The following is a 22175-nucleotide window of genomic DNA, read 5'->3' as shown; positions in this document are numbered from 1 at the left end:
CTTCCTCCATCCCCCTTTCTTCCTTCCTTCTGTCCTTCTTTCCGTCCCTCCTTCCTTCTTTCTTTCCTCCGTGCTTCCTTCCTTCCTTCTTTTTCCTTCTTTCCTTCCTCCCTCCCTCCTTTACTCCCTTCCATCCCCCTTTCTTCCTTCCTTCTGTCCTTCTTTCCGTCCTCCCTCCTTCTCTCTTTCTTTCCTCTCCCCACCTTCCTTCTTTCTCTGTCCTCCCTTCCTCTTTCCTCCCTCCCTCCTCCCTCCTACCTTCCTTCCTTCTTTCTTTCCTCCGTGCTTCCATCCTTCCTTCTTTCCTTTCCTTTCCTTTCTCCCTTCCTTCCTCCCTCCTTTCCTTCCTTCCATCCTTCCTTCCTTCCTCCATCCCCTTTCTTCTTTCCTCTGTCTTTCTTTCCTCCCTTCCTCTTTTCCTTTCTCCTCCTACCTTCTTTCCTCCCTCCTACCTTACTTCCTTCTTTCCTTCTTTCCTCCGTCCTTTCTTCCTTTCCTTCCTTGACTCGAGGACAACAGGAGGGTAAAGCACTTTATCTTTTTATGGTTTATTATAGGAGTAAATGTGTAAAAATAAAAAGTGGAAGAGAAAAAAACAGGTTTCAATGTCTCTATGTGTTATTATTATTATTATTATTGTCATTTCCTTACAGACTTTAAACCATTTGACATCATAAAATCAATAAAACTACTTAATTTTGGGGCAGTGGTTGTTCTTTTGCAACAATGAGGATGAGTTGCAGCAGAAAAGGGGCAATTTACTCTTTTCTATATAAAGTACGAGATGATGAGCAGTGAGCTGAGATGAGACTATATCATTTATACCGTAATGACTCTAATAGAGGCCCATTTTTAATGACTGTATTCAACATCTGAAGCCTCTACTTCACCCCCAAATGAAACAAATGTCTATATTCTTTTAACCCTCATGTCGTCCTCCCGGGTCAAATTGACCCCCCGTCTCTTTTGACTGTTCCTTCTATCCTCCCTTCTTCCCCTCCACCCCTCTTTCTTTGCTCCTCCTCCTTCCATCCTTCCTTCCTCCCTCCCTCCTTACTCCTTTCTTTCTTTCCTTCCTTCCTTCCTTCCTTCCTCATTAATCCTTTCCTTCCTTCCTTCTTTCCTTCTTCTTCTTACTCCTTTCCTTCCTCCCTGCCTTCTCTCCTAAATTCCTTCCTCTTTTCATCCTTACTCTTTCCTTCTTCCTTCCTTCCTTCCTTCCTCCCTGCCTTCCTCCTTTTCTCCCTCCCTCCCTCCCTCCTCCTTTCCTTCCTTCCTCGTTCCTTCTCTCCTTACTTCTTCCTCTTTTCCTCCTTAATCCTTTCCTTCCTTCCTCCCTTCCTTCCTTCCTTCTGTCCTTCTGTCCTTCCTTGGCGTGGGGACAACAGGAGGGTTAACAAATCCTAAAAAGAAGACATAATAAAACCTCTCCTCTCACCTCTACGATGTCGTCGTCAAACAGCAGCCAGAAGCCGTGGCTCTTGACGATGGTGATGTAATGGCCACGGTTTGGACCACTGAGGCACAGAGAGAGGAAGAGGAGAGAGAAACACATGAGACACACTGTGAGAAATAACACCTGAGAGGCTTTTATACATTTCTGACAGAGTTAAATTGGTTTCTTTTATTCCCAAGTAAGAGTATAACAAAGTCAGTGAAGTGGACATTAAATTAAATGCTTCAAAATTGAGAATAAAATGATTCAACGGCAGAAAAAGTGATAAACTGAGTGACCTCTCTCTCTCTCTCTCTCTCTCTCTCTCTCTCTCTCTCTCTCTCTCTCTCTCTCTCTCTCTCTCTCTCTCTCTCTCTCTCTCTCTCTCTCTCTCTCTCTCTCTCTCTCTCTCTCTCTCTCTCTCTCTCTCTCTCTCTCTCTCTCTCTCTCTCTCTCTCTCTCTCTCTCTCATGTGAGTTTATCCTGTTGTCCTCAGGTCAAGGAAGGACAGAAGGAAGGAAGGAAGGAAGGAAGGAAAGGAGTAAGAAGAGAGGGGGAGGGAGGGAGGGAGGAGGGAGTGAGGAAAGGAGGATGGAAGGAAGGGGGAAGGAAGGAAGGACAGAAGGAAGGAAGGAAGGCAGGAGGAAGAATGAAGGAAAGAAGGAAGGAAGAAGGAAGGAAGGAAAGATGGAAGGAAGGAATGGAGGAAAGAAGGAACAGGTAAGAGGTTAAAATGAGTCTTCATATCTACATAAGAAGCTGGTCCCTTTCCACAAAGCCTTTCTGAGTCTTTATATATTTACATATGATGTTTATCCATGTGAGGAAAACGCCGCAGGGCCATTACGTCAGACTCATGTGCGAGATGAAACCGATCCAGAGGATTAATGAGTCACATACGCTCGCTCACACATCAGCTGACGTCAGTGAAGCAGCCTCAGAGGACGTCTTCACAAGGCCTGAATCACCTGAGTCTCATTCAGCGTTCAAAGTGTGGGCGATTTATTTCTATCTGCAACATTTAAAGGGTATCTGCACCTGTTATGTTCACTTATTGTTATCTTATCTGTTTATACGTATCTATATTATCTTTAATAAGCATTTCTGTGTAGGTGTGTTTTGATTAATTAATTTTCTTTCTTTCTTTTTCCATTTCCACTAAAATCTCACAAAACATTCACATATTAGTCTTACTCTAAAGATTATAGACTATATACTTTTCGTGAAACCTCTGGATTTAATTAATAATCTGGCCAGTGAAATATTACAAAATAACAATTTACTACTAACCCTAACCCAACCAATGAGTCCAGATATGTTTTAAAATGTATATAAAATACTTTGCTTTGAATAATAATTTGAGTCTGATGTAGTTTTCTATAAAAATAAATAAAGGTTATATTGGCTACTCTGCTCACTGCTGACCGGTTTATACTCAACATAATCATAAAATAATGCTAAATAATAAATATGTATTTATATAGCACTTTTCATAATACATGTTACAAAGTGCTTCATAGGGTAATAGAAAAGGAACATACCTGCCACAGTGTACAACAACAGCCACCAGGTCGTACATGCGGTCCGGGTTGGTGGCGTCTCCGGACGTGTTGAAGAGGCGGAGCTCCAGCGGGAAGACGACGCGATAGGACAGTTTGGTGTAGCGGTGCAGCTGGTCCATGTACTTAAAGCGCTTCAGGTGGAGGGCGAGAATCATCGGCAGCTTCTTTACCCTCATCCTGGCAGAGAGACAAAGGAGAGAGGTTTTTAATGGTGCAAAGGTGTGGGTAAGTTTGCAAAGTATGAACATTGAAAGAAAAGATTAAAAAAATATAGAAACTCAATTTTTCTTGCTGCTTCAGAGGGTTTTTTTCTACCCTGATCAGAATACAATCCTCTTAAAAACACAATGAATACATATTATAATCATATTTAAACATCCATATATTGAACATTGTACAAAATGTGGTAAATTAGCAGCTTCTGTGCAAAATAATCTGTAAGAAACTGAACCATAATATAATTTAAATCATTTTTCTTAAGACATCTCAGGCTGTTCATCCCTTATAAATAGATGGTTTATTATAGGAAAGTTAAAATATATATATTATTAATTATTTGTAGGTTAATATGCAACTTTCTTGTGGTAAATTACAAAGAAAGGAAAAAAAGACAGGAAAGAGAGTTGGAAGAAAGGGAGGGAGGAAGAAAGTAAGAAAGTGAAGACGGCAAGAAGGAAGGAAAAGAAGACAGGAAGGAAAGTGGCCCGGATGCGACCCCTCGGCGGGCCGGTTCTGCCCCACGGACCTTATGTTTGACATCTAGAACAACTTTTTGGTGGTAAATTAGTTTTTAAATTGCAAAGAAATATTTAAAAACCACATACAAAGAAAATAAAGAGCATGGCAGCGAGAACTCGGAGGGCTAAAAGCTTTCCGTTACCACGACGACCCCCTACGAGGAGCCACAACTGTGTTTTTAGACTCTTTTTTCGCTCCTCCTAATCTGACTAAACCTTTGGCTTCACGCTTTGCTCAATGTTGATGTGCGGCTCCTTTTCACACTAATGGATGTTACTCGGTGCACTTAGCGGCTGTTATGTATAAAAATACTCGTAGTTGCACTCTTGAGCGGACCAGTTCGTACTCTACTGGTTGGGTTTTTATTTGATGAGTCATCCGTGTAGATTGAAGCGGGCATCCATTCAGTCATTACTCTGATCAGAGGTTGTTAGAGCATGGCCTCATCGCCTCGCTCTGGTCGGTGACAGACGCCTCGGCCCACCCGTCACCCATAAAAAACAGCCGTGATGAGCTTCTCAGAAAGTGACAGGAAGGCTCTGACTGGTTGCTATGATAACATCAGATGTGGTTTCGGTGGTACTTTCTAATGGAACAAACTGTGACTGTGTGTTTGTGCGCTTTAGAAGAACTTACGATTAGTCATGTGACGCGTTCAGCTAAGAGAGCGGCTCATGCTTGAACCACAAAAATGTCTTTATGTCAAAAAGGTGCAACAGTACTTTCAATACACTCTTTTTGTATTTGTGTCTAAAATCTAAATTTAGCCAAAGCAACTGAAACATTTGATGCCTTTAAATACATTTCAACAACTACAACAACTATTCTATCAACGATTTGTGATCAATAAGTCCCAAAAAAATATTGAGACACATTGCTTATAACTCAATAACAAATGGAATAAAACCTGATATTGTAATAAAGTTAAAAATTTCGCAATAATGTAGCAACCTCTGTACCAATGATGCAATAAATTATTACATCATTGGGTTAACATTATTTTTGCAGAACCTAATAAAGTAATAATTTCCCAATATTTAAATAACATTACATTTTTTTATTGAGTTTTGAGGGTTTTTTTATTACATTATTGGGAAATTATGACATCATCAGGTTCTAGAAGCCTTTAATAAACGGACTAAAGTCCATTTATTAAGGGCTTCTAGAACCTGATGATGTCAGGTTCTAGAAGCCTTTAAGGTTCTAGAAGCCTTTAATAAATGGACTAAATCCCATTTATTAAAGGCTTCTAGAACCTGATGATGTCATAATGCCAACGCTATATTTATGATTTTTAATTAATTAATTAATTTATTTATTTATTTTTATTGAGAGGGGATAAAAGGAAATGTGCAATATACTATTTACTTACTTATATTTGTGATTTTAACTAGCTCTTTCTGCATGTGTCATTGTGATGTTGCTGCTATGGATGATCGTATGTAAAGCGTCCTTTGGTTTGTGAAAGACGCTTTATAGATTTAACTTATTATTATTAGTAGTAGTGGTATTTGGTGTCTTTTTAATGTGTCTCTGTGTTCTAAGTCAAAGTCTATGTGCTATGATACGTCCTTACATCTAAAGAGCTGCTGTTTTTTTGATACCTGGATTCGTGAAGTAGCGCTCCTCCTATTAAAACTGGTAGGTCTGAGCAGAACCGAGACATTCAGTTGCTCAATACAAACTTTAAAAGGGGATAATTAGGCTTTTTTTTGAGTTTCTTTGTCATTTTTGTATTGTTATGAAGTCAGATATGGACGTTAAACATGGTAAAAGTTCTCAAACTTGAGGGAAACTTCTGTAAAATGCTGCTCTGAACACTCTGTTTGCATCTGGGTTAGAGTCAGAGTTAAAAGATCTGGCCCCCGACTGAAAATCGTGAGTTTCGTGATCCGTTTCACCCCTATAACACAACCTTTGTCATGTGACGTAAAGCCACTGCAACTTACCCCAAAGCCTAATTCTAAACATTATATTTTAATTGTAATATTTACTTCTGATGTCAGTGAAGGCCTCTCTTCATTTCAAGCAAAGCACCTTCTCTCTAAAATGCGGCAACTGTTGAAGTGTGAACCGAGATATCTAAATACAACAACACTGTAACAATGTGGTTACATATGCAAGAAAGACAGTAAGACAGATAGAAAGGAAGGATGAAAGATGAAAGAAAGGAAAGAAAGACGACAAGATGCTAATGAGCTGAAGTGACACCTACCTTTTCTGAGCTTCCTGTTTGCTGCGACACTGCTCACAGTAGTACTTATATTCACTACATAACGTCTCTGTGTTGCTGAAGCCCCTGTTAACACACACACACACACACACACACACACACACACACACACACACACACACACACACACACACACACACACACACACAGAGACACACAGAGACACACACACACACAAAATCAGGGACCATTCAAGACTTAACAATAGTTTTTATTATGTTAACTGATCATAAAAGTTGACTGAGTGGTGTTTAATTGCAGCGGCGCGTACCTGAGACAGTGTGTGATGGAAGTGTTCTGCTCCACGTCCACCGACAGATCCAGGAAGTCCTCGTCTTTACTGCTCACCTGAAACACAAGCAGTCAAAATTATTCTCTTATTTGGGAGGCAAAGAAAGAAAAGAAAGTAGTGTGTGAAGGAGAAGAATTCGTATTTATCTGGCAGAAGAAGAAGCAGACATTTTAGGAGATGTATGATAACGATGTGTCTTATCTCCAAGTCTCCTTTAATTTGTACACAATAAAAATGATAGAAGAAGAAGAGAGAGAGAGAGTTTGACTATTCTAGCAGGAAATTAGCAGAAACTCCAAGAAGTGTTAGAAGCTGTAAATCAAACTAGGAAAAGATAAAGAACGGCACCGAACAGCAAAAAGACCAAGTTGATGATTACAAGGGAAAAAAGGGGGAAACTGATAAGATCAAAATTAAACTGGAGGATTCAGAATTAGAGCTATTATTATGCACATACATAAATACAAATATAGGAAGTTGGATATACTTAGTTAGATCTAAGTTAGTATCCGAAAGCAGAACTGAATGAGCAAAAATAAACTTCATAGATCATGAAACTAGAGCTGAGCGATAAAATGATTGGTATGAGATCGCAATACAACGCACAGTTTGAGCTACCGGACTCTAGAAAAGAGGCAAAAAACGATTATATTGTGTTTAATGTAATAAATCTCGTTGTATTTTTGTAATCCATCGCAAATAAATCTCTCTTTAATCACAGTATTTACCAGGCGGGGAGTTCCGGTCCTCTGAAATGAGGCCAACCAGGAAGTAACTTAGAGCTGCATTCTATCAAAAGGCCACCAGGGGGCGACCGTCTCTATACAAGTCAATGGAGAATTCACCAACTTCTCACTTGATTTCTAACCTCAGTAAACGTTTTCAAAATGTGTTTATGGTCTCAATCGCTAGTTTAAAGCCTTCTTCAATGCAGTATGATGTTCATTTGGGACATTTTGGCCTCCCTGATTTTATATGTGATGATAAAGCAGGGTATGCATTAGGGCGTGGCTACGTCCTGATTGACAGGTTGATTGACCAATGTCCTCAAGATCCAGCCCTCGCAACCATAGCAACCTCCCCGCTCCGCCCATGGCTCCGCCTCATGCCCATATAAGTAGAATCCGTGTTTTTATTTTTCCCAGCATGCACCTGAAATTTTCAAGATGGCGCTGCCTAGATTCGAAACTATTGGCTTCTGAGCAGCAGTCCACAAACCAATGAGTGACGTCACGGATGTTACGTCCATTTCTTTTATACAGCCTATGGTTTTTACTTACATCTTTATAAACCAAACCAGAGTCTTATTTTCAGGAACCTCAGTGAAAAAAAAAAACACTCACAGCTTCACAGTTGAGGCAGCGCGTCTCGTTCGTCAGTGTGCCTTGGAAGATCTCGTGGACCCAAGTCTGTTGCGTCTCCTTTCCACTTTCCCCGTCTCCTCCTCCTCCTCCCTCTCCTCCACCACCACCTCCACCTCCTCCTCCACCTCCTCCTCCTCCTCCTCCATTCTGCACCAGTTTTCCGTTCTGCTGTCGCTCCTGGCTCTTCTCCTCCTGGAGCAGGTCGGCGATGGTGTTGAGGAGGTAGTTGAGGAATTCGTGGGCGTCCTGTTGCATGTAGTTGTCAAACAGCTCTGAAACAGACAGATGGGGAAAGATGTAAATACAGTAAAAGAAGAAATAATAAAAAAATATATAGGGAAGTGGAAAGAGGAATAGCGACAGAGACAGAGACAGATGAGGAAGGAAAAAGGGGTTTGAAGAAAAAGAGAACAGAAAATAAACATCAGCATGTGTCGGCGAGGAAAAATGGAGCCAATTAAAACTCTCTTCTTCTTTTTCATCTGCTCCTCTTCTCAAAGATTTGGCTGACAAATTTATTTCCTCAGCTGTGAGATTGTCTTCTCAGCTGAGATGGCACCCTCCCTTCCTCCCCTCGCCTCCTTTCTTCCCCTCCTTCCCCTTCTTCTTCTTCTTCTCTCTCCTTTTTCTATGCTCTCCATCTCATCCAATCAGTTAACTCAGCTGTGAAAGGAAGTGAATCTGAACGAGCCGCTGATGAAAGATCATTTTAGATTTTTAAGATTTCTAAACAGCTGGTGTTTCTCCCACTGAGAGTAAAAAAAAAAAAAAAGAAACACCCTGCGGGGGGAAACAGGAAGCTACAGCTGCACAAAAAGTTTTTAAGTATCTTTTTTTCCTCCTCCCTCTTTGTGATAAAGTACCATTTTCTTTTCTCAGTCGTGAGATGAATTTCTTGGGTGGGATGACTCCGACTTTCTTCTTCTGTGTGGCGATGCTGTTGAACAAGTCGGCCAGACAGGTGAGCAGGGACTCCTTACGACGCGGCTGCACCTAGAGAGAAGAAGAAGAAGAAGAAGAAGAAGAAAGACTTAAAACAACAACACAGCATCACGTCAGGTTGAACCTTGACATGTTACATCATCTGTGAAAGTTAGATAAGATAAACTTTAATGTCCTGAAGGGTTAGGGTTCGTCTTGGGCAACAGCGCTACAATCAAGCAACACCTGACAATACAAAATATAGTTTATATAATATATATTACACAAGGCAATGCAGAGGTGCACTAGTACAAAAACTTAACTATGAACTCATGAATCAGAGTGAGAGCTAACTGAAACATAAGATAGTTAATAAAGGGGCAATTGCATGAGGTGCAATATTTGTCAATTATAATAAAAACTATTATAATAACTTGACTTGTATAGCACCTTTCCTACAATAAGTCCAGCTCAGTGTTTTATGGTAAAGAAATTACAAGTTCTTCACATTAAAAATGCCATAAAAGGGGCATAAAGCAATGTTAAATAAAAGAATGGAAAGAAAAAGAAATTAATGTAGTATAAGATGGAGAATAAAAATGGCAATAATTTTAAAATAGTAAAAATAGCACCAAGTAAAAGCAGCTAAAAGATAGAATACATAGAATATATATAATACAGTAAGAATTTAACATTTGTATGAAGATTAAATTTTATGAATATGGTTGTTCTGGCCTTTTTTTGGTACAGATCTTTGCAAAAATCCCACCATAATCATTTTAATGTGTTTTTTTCCAATTAAAATGAGAATAATGATGTAAAAATGATCATTCAGTTTAATATCATTATCAGTCAAATAATCATAATTAGATATTTCTTTAAAATCATTCATCACTACAACAGATTAATTCATTTCTTTCTTCTCTTAAACTCTATTAAACTCTTTGCAACAATCCTAATTATAAAGTTCGTCCAGTTGTGAAAGTTTCTCTGAGATGAAATTAGTCCGAGGTTCAGATAAGATCCCTAAATTCCTGACGCTTTGACTTTTCTTTGGTTAAAAAAAAAAAAAAAAGGTGAAACATGAAATACTTTCATCATCAAAGCATTAAAATACTGCCAAAGTAGATTTTCCAATCACGATTAAAGTCACGTATTTATAAAAACTCTCCAGTCAGACTCTTTTTTTTTTTGGAGTTTCTCATCATTAAATATTGTGATCAGGTCTTTTATCCGGTGTAACAGGCGTGTAGTGTAGACTAACTTAAACTCAAATTCACCACGACTTCATTCACCTCCACAGACGGGTCGTAGCTGCTGTGGCAGTGGACCAATTACATGTAGCGTTAAATAGAAGAAAGCTTGCATTGATTGGCTGTGAGCAAGTCCGTACAAGTAGTCATATTTTCTAGCTCTGGGTGCAAAAAGGATCGATTGCAGGTGTCGATTGGCGGATTTCGATACTACTTGGTATCAATTTATTTCGGTCGATATTATAAAAAGTATCAAGAACCAATACTCAGTCCTACTATTAAATGAATCTCTAATCAATTCATAGTTTTTTTAGTTACTTAATTAAGAAGAAAATGCCCAAATTCTCTGATTCCAGCTTCTTAAATGTGACTTTTCTGGTTTCTTTGGTGGTTTATGACACTAAACTGAGTATTTTTGGGTTGTTGACGAACATTTTTAGACATTTAATGGACCAAACAACTAATTTATAAGTCAAGAAAATAATAAAACATGATACTGATAATGAAAATAATCCTTAGTGATGCAGCATTGATGTTTGGAAACTACATAGTGTCGATTCATTTCGGTCTATACCTTAAAAGGTGTCGAGTACCGAAACCAAACCCTACGAGAAATACACAATCTCATTTTTTGTTTGGGGGGGGGGGGCTATTTGAGTGCTTTCTTTTAGCGTGAGAAACCAGACCACCATGAAACCTTAACACAGGAATATAAACAACATGTTTCTTACATCACTTACCTTATACGCCAACACCTTCTCCCTGAACGGTCGACAGAAGTAGAGAGCCTGCAGCACTGAGTTACAGTAGCAGGTGTTGCCAAACTAGAAAAAAGACAAAAAAATGTTATTAAATTAAAAAAAAAAAAAGACCAAATGAGACACACAAAAAGAGAGAGAAAGATACATGACTTGAGTCGAGGCTTTTAAAAGGACTAGTGTGTTTGATGAAGAGACCTCTAGTGGCGAGGCGGGAGATTGCAACCGCCAAAGTCTACATGCTGCACCTTTAAATCTTACAGTAAAAGCTTTAAATGTCTTATAGAATAGAATAAATCTTTAATGTCATTGCAAGGAACAACGAAACTCCTTTTGAGCAGTCTAATCCAGCATAAAAAAATAAAATAAGAAGTAAGATATATACACATAACACTAATACACACATGTAAAACTTTAAAATATGGTCTTAAATATAAATAAATAAATAAATAACTAAGGGGGAATGAGACCTGATAGTATTCCTAGTTCATTAGTAACAGTAAAAGCTTTAAATGTCTTATAATAATCGACTTTTAAAGGAACAGTGTGTTGGAAATAGTGACCTCTAGTGGTGAGGCAGCAAATTGCAACCGACTGAATAAATAACGAAAATACAAAAACCTCTAGAGGCCGCCAAATTCTACAGACTGCACCTTTAAATCTTACAGTAAAAGCTTTAAATGTCTTATAATAATCGACTTATAATGAGCAACACTTACGTTAACCAATCCGAAGTAGTGTTCATTAACGGGAAACTGTTCCGGTCCAATCTCCTTTTCCAAGGCAGAGGCATTGGCGCCCTGGAAACAAAAAAAAAAGCAAAAACCGAGACATTTAATCACAATTGGGAGTTTTTTTTAAATAATCTAAAACATGTCAAACTCATTTTCATTCAAGGGCCACATACAGACCAATTTGATGTCATGTGGGCCGGATCATTAAAAAGATGGAGGGAAGGAAGGAAAGACAGAAAAAGGAAGGAGGGAAGAAAGGTAGGAAAGAGAGATAGTGAAGGACGGACAGACAGAAGGAAGAAAGGAAGGAAGGACAGAAGGAAGGAAGGAAGGAAGGAAGGAAGAAATGGAGGAAGGAAGAAAGGAAGGAAGGGCAGATGGAAGGAAGGAATGGATGAAGGAAGAAAGGAAGGAAGGACAGATGGAAGGAAGGAATGGAGGAAGGAAGAAAGGAAGGAAGGAAGGAAGGAAGGAAGGAAGGAAGGAAGGAAGGACAGATGGAAGGAAGGACAGAAGGAAGAAAAGAAGGAAGGGCAGATAGAATGAAGGAACGAAGAAAGGAAAAAAGGAAGGTAAGGAGGAAGGACGGATGGAAGGAAGGAATGGAGGAAGGAAGAAAGGAAGGAAGGACAGATGGAAGGAAGGAATGGAGGAAGGAAGGGCAGATGGAAGGAAGGAATAGAGGAAGGAAGGACAGATGGAAGGAAGGACAGAAGGAAGGAAGAAAGGCAGGAAGGGCAGATGGAAGGAAGGAATGGAGGAAGGAAGGAAGAAAGGAAGGAAGGACAGATGGAAGGAAGGACAGAAGGAAGAAAGAAAGGAAGGAAGGACAGATAGAAGGAAGGAACGAAGAAAGGAAAAAAGGAAGGTAGGACAGATGGAAGGAAGGAACGAAGAAAGGAAAAAAGGAAGGTAAGGAGGAAGGACGGATTGAAGGAAGGAAGGAAAAAAGGAAGGTAGGAAGGACAGATGGAAGGAAGGAAGGAAAAAAGGAAGGTAGGAAGGACAGATGGAAGGAAGAAAAGAAGGAAGGAAAAAAGGAAGGTGTGATGGTTTATTACATATTTGAAGTTAACTTTCAGAAAACGGCGGTTAAATGATCAATCGGACGGCTTCCTTTGTCCTCTTTGTTTCCTCTTTGATTGTTTTCTGTGTTTCCGGCTCTATTTTCTCTCGGCCCAGCTGGACTCAAGCCATCTGTTTGTTGCCAGCCGTGTTTCCTGCTTCACATCCTCTCTTTCTTTCTCTCTCTCTTTCTCTGTTTCTCTGTTTTCCTGTCTTTCTGTGTGTTCGAGGACGATGCATGGCGATATATATATATATATATATATATATATATATATATATATATATATATATATATATATATATATATATATATATATATATATATATATATATATATATATATATATATATATATATATATATTTAATTTCACTTGGCATCAATGATTAAAAAAGGCGTTTCTACTGTTGGAAACCATCGTTTTTCAAATTAAATCTTCCATTAAGAGATTATTTGACTTTCTGTGTTAATTAGAAAGATGCTTAGTTTGATGTCTAAAGCTTTTTTTTTGCAGTTTTGCCCCAAAAACTACAATTTTCCTTCCTCCCTCCCTGCTTCTTTCCTTCCTTCCTTCCTTCTTTCCCTTTCCTTTCTCCCTTTCTTTCCTTCCTCTCTTTCCTCCCTTCCTTCTTTCCTTCCTCTAGCCCCCTTTCTTCCTTCCTTCTGTCCTGCCTTCCTCCCTCCCTGCTTCTTTCCTTCCTTCCTTCCCTTTCCTTTCTCCCTTTCTTTCCTTCCTCTTTTGCTCCCTTCCTTCTTTCCTTCCTCCATCCCCCTTTCTTCCTTCCTTCTGTTCTGCCTTCCTTCCTCCCTCCCTGCTTCCTTCCTTCCTTCCTCTCTCCCTCCCTCCGTCCTTCCTTCCTTCCTTTCCTTTCCTTTCCTCCCTTCACTCGAGGACAACAGGAGGGTTAAACTTTATATATCACACAAATTAACAACAAAATCATGGTTTGGTGTTTAAAGCTTTCCGGATGTTTAGATTTACAGTAGCGATAAGTTATATTTGGGAGTCATCATTTTTTATCCTTAGTAGCAATATATATATTTTTTATTTAATCTTATTTCTCTTCCAGCTGCTCTTATTTTTTGCTGACTCATTTGCTGCTGTACATTTGAATTGCTTTATTTATTCCCAAGGGTTTCATATGATTGATGACTTTCTTTTTTTTTTATTACATTTACTTTTTTCCCCCATTTTTATCCAAGTATCTCATCTGCGTTTCAACCAATACTGGATTTAAAGAATATATCAGCCAAATAATCTTATATATACAGAATAAACACATAAATACACATTTCTTGCAATTGATGATTTGCAATAATTGTGGATATCAAACACTTGTGATAAAGATCTGTAATGGTGGCATTATATTTTACAGTTTAACAATAAGCTTTAAGGTATTAAATAATATAATTGCACTGAAACAGCAAACTACAGTGAATTTAATCATTATAAATTGCTATAAATACATTAAAAACATATAAAAGTAAATATATATTAAACTTGAATTCAGATAAAAGGATCACATGTATAAATAAAATGGTACTAATATAACTTTAAAAATATATATATGTATATCAACACATATCAGACAACTTATAATAAATCACAAAAATAACTTTTAATGTATTTTAGATTAAATGTGTTCATCTCTACTGGCTCAAATTAGACTCGATAACATTTAGAGTTTGTTAAATGACATTAAGAAAACTTTAAAGTTGATTCTTGTATCTTGAAAATGGAGAAATTGAAGTGTCTGAATTAAATATGTGCTAAAATAATTTCTGTACAGACTTTAAATGATTATTTTTGTGGCTGTGATTTGGTCTGAGAGTTTTAGAAAGACGAAGGGAGGGAGAGAGAGAGAGAGAGAGAGAGAGAGAGAGAGACAAAAAGAGAGGAGAGAGAGAGAGAGAGAGAGAGAGAGAGAGAGAGAGAGAGAGAGAGAGAGACAGAGAGAGAGGGAGAGAGAGAAAGAGAGAGAGAGAGAGAAAGAGAGAGAGGGAGAGAGAGAGAGAGAGGGAGAGACACAGACAGACAGAGAGAGAGAGAGAAATAGAGAGAGAGACAGAGACAGAGACAGAGAGAGAGAGAGAGGGAGAGAGAGAGAGAGAAAAAGAGAGAGAGAGACAAAAAGAGAGAGATAGAGAGAGAGAGAGAGACAGAGAGAGAGACAGAGAGAGAGAGAGAAGAGGAAAAATGATGATAACAATGATGCAGCTTTTTCCTTCAGGGGAGAATAACTACACTGTTGTTACTCATCAGTCTGTGGAGCCGGTAAAGTCAACACAAGAGACGAGCAGACGAGGTTATTTATCTAACAACACGACCTCCAAACACGGCAGAGATGTAAACCACACACACACACACACACACACACACAACCTTTTTTCTTTTTTTTTTTTTTAATTAAGTTTTTTTAATTATAATGTTGAAAGGCAAACAGAGAGGAAGGCAGATATCTGTGTGATGATGTGGTCTCTGTTCTCTTCAATCGTTCTCAGCTGTTTTTGTAATTATTTTTTTGGGGTGTGGAGCCTTTTTAGAAAAATCAATTTCCTGAATTAATGGAAATGACGTCTGCAGCTTGAAAAACAAGCTTCAATTTCAGGCAGCGAGCCTTAAATGACTCATATTTTGATAGATTATTAATCATGAGTATCAGTCTAAATCAGGTGGGGAGTTCAGGTCCTCTGAAATGAGGCCAACCAGGAAGTAACTTAGAACTGCATTCTATCAAAAGGCCACCAGGGGGCGACCGTCTCTATACAAGTCAATGGAGAATTCACCAACTTCTCACTTGATTTCTAACCTCAGTAAACGTTTTCAAAATGTGTTTATGGTCTCAATCGCTAGTTTAAAGCCTTCTTCAATGCAGTATGATGTTCATTTGGGACATTTTGGCCTCCCTGATTTTATATGTGACGATAAAGCAGGGTATGCATTAGGGCGTGGCTACGTCCTGATTGACAGGTTGATTGACCAATGTCCTCGAGATCCAGCCCTCTATTAAAAGTAACCAAAAACTATGAATCGACTATAAGATAATAATTTAATAGTAGAGCTGGTTGTAATGGGTATCAAATGAATGAGACAATATATCATCCGACAAAAGTAGTTATGGCAACAGGTGCACAGCTAGATGCTTTCTTACATCAGCATCTGGACAAGCTTATTTTTAACTGGTTTGGTATTAAAAGATGCAGCTAGCGATAATCCTCTCAATTAAAAATCGATATTTATTTGATCAGAAAATAGTGAAAAATGTTGATCAAACTCAAAACGACGTCCTCAAATGTCTCGTCTTGTTCTCAAATCAAAAAAGATACTCAGTTTAGTATCATAGAAGACTGAAGAAACCATAAAATATTCACATTTTTAAAAAAGCTGGAACCAGATCATTTTGGGACAAAAAAAAAAGACTAAAAATAATTAATTAATTCTTAAAATAGTTGATTAATTTTCTGTTGATTGACGAATCGTCGCAGCTCAACGTCAAATGGTTAAATATTTGTGATATGACTTTTTTTAACTATTAAATTAATCTCCATATATAATCTCAGGAATGTATGCATATGTCATTTTATTATATTGCAGGTTGTTTACTGTATATAGTATTTTATTTTATTTATTTTATCATGTTTTACCCCTTATACTACTTTTTCCCCACTGTACTGCCGTGGGAATCAATAAAGACACATCATATTTTATTTTGGTAATCAATTCATAATTTTGAGTTGTTTTAAAGAGAAAAAAAATGTCCAAATTGTCCACTTTCAGCTTCTTCAATGTGAATATTTCTAGTTTATGACAGTAAAGAGAAACATCTTTGGTTTGCAGACTGTTAATGATGTTTGAAGAAACAGTAATCCACATTTTTCAACATTTTTCTGGCATTTTATTTACTACTCTGCCCCGAAAAAGGAGGTGATGTAACTTTAATGACGCGAGTGATACATAAATATTGATCAGAGCGATCACAGACTGTAAACTGTGCACGAGAGCAGAAATCATCAGACTGTAGTGAGTCAAACAGACAATAAACGCATCCAACAGTTTGGTCATCGTGTTCAGATTACCAAGAACTGCTTTCCTTCATTTATTCCTCTGAGGACATTATTAATAAGAGAGTCATAATGTGACTTTAACACTTCCCAGCAGCCAAATAGATTTCCTGTAAAAAACAAAAACCTTCAAGCTCGCCAAAGTGCCAAAAAATGTCTTTTAAGAACAAATTCAACTACTCTATGTAAAGCTTTTTGTCCTCTGTCATAACAAAAACATTTTCTTGTATTAAAATCGCACGGCAAACAGTGGCAGAAGAAGTATTTAGATCCTTTACTTGTGTTAAAATCAGGCGGGGAGTTCTGGTCCTCTGAAATGAGGCCAACGCGGAAGTAACTTAGAACTGCATTCTATCAAAAGGCCACCAGGGGGCGACCGTCTCTATACAAGTCAATGGAGAATTCACCAACTTCTCACTTGATTTCTAACCTCAGTAAACGTTTTCAAAATGTGTTTATGGTCTCAATCGCTAGTTTAAAGCCTTCTTCAATGCAGTATGATGTTCATTTGGGACATTTTGGCCTCCCTGATTTTATATGTGACGATAAAGCAGGGTATGCATTAGGGCGTGGCTACGTCCTGATTGACAGGTTGATTGACCAATGTCCTCAAGATCCAGCCCTCGCAACCATAGCAACCTCCCCGCTCCGCCTCATGGCTCCGCCTCATGCCCATATAAGTAGAATCTGTGTTTTTATTTTTCCCAGCATGCACCTGAAACTTTCAAGATGGCGCTGCCTAGATTTGAAACTATTGGCTTCCGAGCAGCAGTCCACAAACCAATGGGTGACGTCACGGATGTTACGTCCATTTCTTTTATAAAGTCTATGGTATTTACTTCTTTACATCTTTATAAACCAAACCAGAGTCTTATTTTTTGGCACCTCAGTTAAAAAAAAAACACTCACAGCTTCACAATTGAGGCAGCGTGTCTTTTATACAGTCTATGGTTAAAATATGAATTAATCTATTTATGAATGTAAATTGGTGTAGACACTATTTATGAGTCAGAATATAAACAGTATGGTAACTTTTTAAAGGAACTGCGGTGACCCTGATATGCTGCTGCTGCTGCTGCTGCTGCTTTCACAATTAAAAATAGGTTGCACGGTCTGATGTGTGTGGTCTTTTATAAAAATAAAAAAAAACACCACCACACCGTGCGTGCACCAGCCGCTGTGGATAAGTGAGAGCTTACAGCAGCAGCCAACAAACTAAACAGACTGCAGCAGACTTCTCTCCGTCGGTGAGCATCTGCCTAACCGTCTGTCGGCTCTGAAAAAAGGTGCAACGGCTTGAGACGGGTTACAGTCAGAAGTTAATCTTCAAGCTTTAAGCTCCCCTGCCTGCCTGCCTGCCTGCCTGCTTGGCTGCAACGTCGCTACGCTACGAAACAAACAAAGATAGAGCCGTCACTTTAAATGAGACGACAGCAAAATAAAAAAGCAGAGTAACAATGTCTGACCTTTTTTATGCTTGACCTTTTTTGTTTAACAACCTGTCGAATAGGTGTTTTAGAGCCAGGCGCTGACCCCCACTGCGCTGAATATCCACAGTATCACGTTATAAGAGCTGCAACTAACCATTATTTTCATTATCAGTGATGTGTTATTATTATTTTTGACTAATTAATTAGTTGTTTGGTTGATAAAATGTCAGAAAATGTTCGTTCACAACCTAAAAATACTCAGTTTATTGTCATAAACCACACAAAAAAACTGATTATTTTCATTTTTGGTGATGTGTTATTATTTTCTTGACATATAAATTCGTTTTTGGGTCCATAAAATGTTACAGTTTCTCAAAGCCCAAAGATATCAGAGAATTTGGACATGTTCTTCTTTAAAAAAGTAACTAAACACTATGAATCAATTAGAGATGAATCTATATAGTAGAGCTGGGTATTGGTACTCGATACCTTTTAATGGTATAGACCGAAACAAATTGATACCAAGTAATATCAAAACGTCTCCCATCAAACAATGGTGCTAGAGACCAATCACCAACATGATTAGCAGTCATTAAGTGGGAACATGAACGTCATAGACTAAATTTGGTGCTGATAGATCCAGTAGATATTGACATATTTCTGTGGATACATGAAAATTTTGACTTGCTAATGGCTCCAGATGAAAAATCAGAGGGTCACTTAAATCAATAGGCTTCCTCCTCTGAGGACCGGTAGAAAACGCCACAACTATGGCTGAGTATCGGCACTCAATACCATTAAGGCAGGGTTGTCAAAACATCCGGCCCGTGGGCCAGAACCGGCCCGCTGAGAGGTTCAATCTGGCCCACTGGATAACTTTGCCAAGTATGAGAAATTGCAGAAAAGTAATCCAATATTTCTGCTGCTTTTCCACCCTGACCATCCTTTTTGCACCCAGAGCTAGAAAATATGACTTTCTGTACAGACTTGCTCACAGCCAATCAATGCAAGCGTTCTTGTATTTAATGCAACATGTGATTGGTCCACTGCCACAGCAGCTACGACCCGTCTGTGGTGGTGAAGTCGTGGTGAACTTGAGTTAGTGCTCTTAGCAGTTCAGCAGCCAAGATGCAAGAAAGTGAGTCTCCACTACTCGCCTGTTACACCGGATAAAAGACAGAGATCTAGATGTGTTAATGGGAATCTAATGAAGGACTCAGCTGGCATCAGAATCACTTTAAGAGTACTTGGATTGGTGCTGGTGTCGTCATTATATCAGTGGTATAAATGACAATAATATCATTTATCACCATTATTTCTGAGACAATATATCGTCCCGCAAAAGTAGTTATCGTGACTCGTCTAAATGTTATCATTGTTTTCAATGCCTGAAGTAAATTTAGCTGATAACACTTCTGTTCTTTCTCATAAATAGGATTTTAAATGCTGAAGTTGACTTGTAATGTAGTATTTTGCATTGCTGTACTAGTATTTTTACTTAATTAAGATCTGAATACTTCATCCACAGCAGTCTTTATGGTGTGTTGCAAATTTTAAAAGAACTCAAAACCCCTAAAAACCATTAGCTAATCAGCCGTCGAGAGGAAACAAGCCAGGGTGTGTCCCATGACAGGAAATGCTATATTTGTCCATCACTTATAGCTCGAAAGACAACAGCAGTCAGCTGTTTGAGGTGTTAATATCTGCTGACTGTAGGAAATAAAACATGTTTGGCTTTTCACTCAAGTTAGAAGTGATAGATATGAAATAAAAGAAAAGGAAGTAGGTGAAATAATAGACAGAAATAGAGAAGAAGAGAGTTTAATATCTAATAGATTATTTAACTATTTATTTGCCTCTTTCTTTTTGTGCTTTGCTTTGAATTATATCAGATTGCTTCTCTCTCTCCCTCTTTTAACTTAACCCTAATTAACCCACCTTACTACAGTTCAGAGAGAAATACTGTCTAATATCTCACTATAAAATGTAATAAAAACAAATATAATATCCATCTATCTATCTATTTATCTAACAATGTATCCAACCATTAAACTATCTATATATCTATTTGTTTACCTATTGAACTATCAGTCTATACACCTATAAAAATATCTACTCATCCATTTATCTATCTACCTATCCACCAATCTATCCATCAAACGTTACATCATCTATCTATTTATCTATCTATGTATCTACCCATCTATCTATCTACCAACCATCTATCTATCTATCTATCCTACTCGTCTATCTATCTATCTGTCCATCTATCTATCTCTGTCTAACTTTATTTATCCATAACAGTGTGTTAGCAGTAAGCTAGCTGCTTTTCGCCCTTCTTCTCATAAACAAACAACAAAAACCAGAGAATAAACTAAACCCTCCCCCCCTACAAAAAAAAACTGCATTAACTCTTAATTTCACTCTCTAAATAAACCAAACTATAACATCTATAGAGCTTGAGTGGCTATGTACAACTTTCTGGAAGCACTCCACTCTCTCTCTTTCTATGTGTGAGTGTGTTATTATCATGTTAGCAAAACAGGCTAACACGGCAGCTAGCAGCTAGCTCCGAGCTCCACCCCCCCTTCCCTCCCTCCCTAACCCTCCACCTCTCCCCGGACACAGGACACACACACCCGGGCACACAGCAGCAGACTCCCCGCCGACTTACCATCGTACAAATCGAGGCGATCTTTCGGACTGTCATCAGTATTTCCATCCGTAAGCTGCCATGTTGGACCGAACCCCCGATGGTGAAATAGTGAGAGCCGTTGCGGCTGCAGAGTTCCGGGAGAGACCGTTTGCCCCTCTCCGCCAGAGCCGTCAAGTTACAGCGGGGACGGTGCGTCACATCCGGGAATGGGGTTTCAAAATAAAATAAAAGGTATGCTACAAATTAAAAGGCGGGGTTCAGAAGTAGATTTATAGAGTTGGTTGGTTGGTTGGTTGGATGGATGGATGGATGGGTAGATAGATAGATAGATAGATAGATAGATAGATAGATAGATAGATAGATAGATAGATAGATAAAATGTAATAAGTAATTATGTAACTAGGCCTATTTCTATCTATCTATCTATCTATCTATCTATCTATCTATCTATCTATCTAAGTAGGGTAATTAGTAATCTGTAACCTATTACATTTTTATTACAAGTAACTTCCCCAACCCTACCTGTTGAGCTATGGTGGAAGTATAGTACAAAAAGAGGGACTTTGGCACTAAAACACTGTAACGTTGAAACATATCTACTTAATTTGTCTTATTTGGATGACTGAAGCTTCATATTAGCCTCACATCTTCAAACTTTAATAATTTGAATTGCCCCCTAATGTAGAAACATGATTATTTATTATACAGTTATTATATGCAGTTAGCTAGCTTAGTCCACTGGTGGGGCCCCTCCAAGGGTCAGCAGATACATGTGACAGGTGGTGAGATGATTAATGGGAGAGGAAAGAAGCAAAAACAAAGTTATGATACACAAATCTGTTGTCAGGTTTTCTGATACTTTTAATTGTATTTTACTTTGAAGGTTGGCTCGTGTAGCTTCCGGTTTTACTCTGTATTTTTCACGCTGACTTTACGCAGCTTCCTGCCGTCCAGCTATTGAGAGGTTGTGATGAACTGTCGCCGACGTACAAACTCAGTTGCGTTTGTTTTGCGTCACTGTGGATGCAGGGCTGGAATGGGTGGGCGGTGCTTAGAGCTTTATTATCATCTGTGTGTAATTTCCAGTGTTACACAATAAACTAAAATGAGTCAACCTTTACAAAACATGATCCTGTCTCTGCTGGGTTCAACACAGGGGGGCTCAGCAGTCCTTGGTGGGTCAGAAATGACAATCAAACACCGCCCACCTGAGTCCCAAAGAGCTTCAGAAGTACATTAAGCATCATTAAACAGGGAGTGTCAGGGATACTTGACAGTCTTCAATTAACTAGACTTAATTAATCACCAATTAATCCAAGCAATACTAAATTTAATAACAGGGTTAGGGCTGTAATAACAACAAAAATGGTCTTATTCCTTCTATAAAATAGAGTAATAGGTGACTTTTAATCCAGATATTTAATGTTTTTTTCTATTATTGTTGCTATTATTAATTAATTACTATTATTTATCCCCTTTTCCCTCTTTCTCTCTATATGTATTATAGATGTACTATAAGAGCTGTATAGAGCTCCTCCACTCAGCTTTAAAGCCAGTTGTCCCCCAGTGGTCACTCTCAGTATTGCAGCTTAAAAATGCCTCTGGCACCAAAAAGCATTGTCCCAATAGACCACCTGTTGGACCTATTAGTTGTTCTTCTTCAATTTAA

At 38.4% G+C, this 22175-nt stretch overlaps 1 protein-coding gene across 1 annotated transcript in view; it reads right to left on the bottom strand.

Annotated features, from left to right (window-relative positions):
* Positions 1 to 20650, bottom strand: part of usp12b (ubiquitin specific peptidase 12b) — a 24733-nt gene extending 4083 nt beyond the window's left edge. The window contains exons 1-9 of the mRNA XM_053343789.1: positions 20525 to 20650; positions 11276 to 11356; positions 10539 to 10622; positions 8488 to 8617; positions 7604 to 7896; positions 6240 to 6316; positions 5951 to 6034; positions 2977 to 3174; positions 1439 to 1517 (exon numbers count right to left, since the gene is read on the bottom strand). Coding sequence (XP_053199764.1) covers positions 1439 to 1517; positions 2977 to 3174; positions 5951 to 6034; positions 6240 to 6316; positions 7604 to 7896; positions 8488 to 8617; positions 10539 to 10622; positions 11276 to 11356; positions 20525 to 20572 — 1074 coding nt within the window. The 5' untranslated portion in view covers positions 20573 to 20650. The remainder of the gene's footprint in view (positions 1 to 1438; positions 1518 to 2976; positions 3175 to 5950; positions 6035 to 6239; positions 6317 to 7603; positions 7897 to 8487; positions 8618 to 10538; positions 10623 to 11275; positions 11357 to 20524) is intronic.
* Between the last annotated feature and the right edge of the window lie 1525 nt (positions 20651 to 22175).

This window comes from Scomber japonicus, chromosome 22, assembly GCF_027409825.1.
Source record: "Scomber japonicus isolate fScoJap1 chromosome 22, fScoJap1.pri, whole genome shotgun sequence".
NCBI lineage: Eukaryota > Metazoa > Chordata > Actinopteri > Scombriformes > Scombridae > Scomber > Scomber japonicus.
This window is presented reverse-complemented; position numbering and strand designations above follow the sequence as displayed.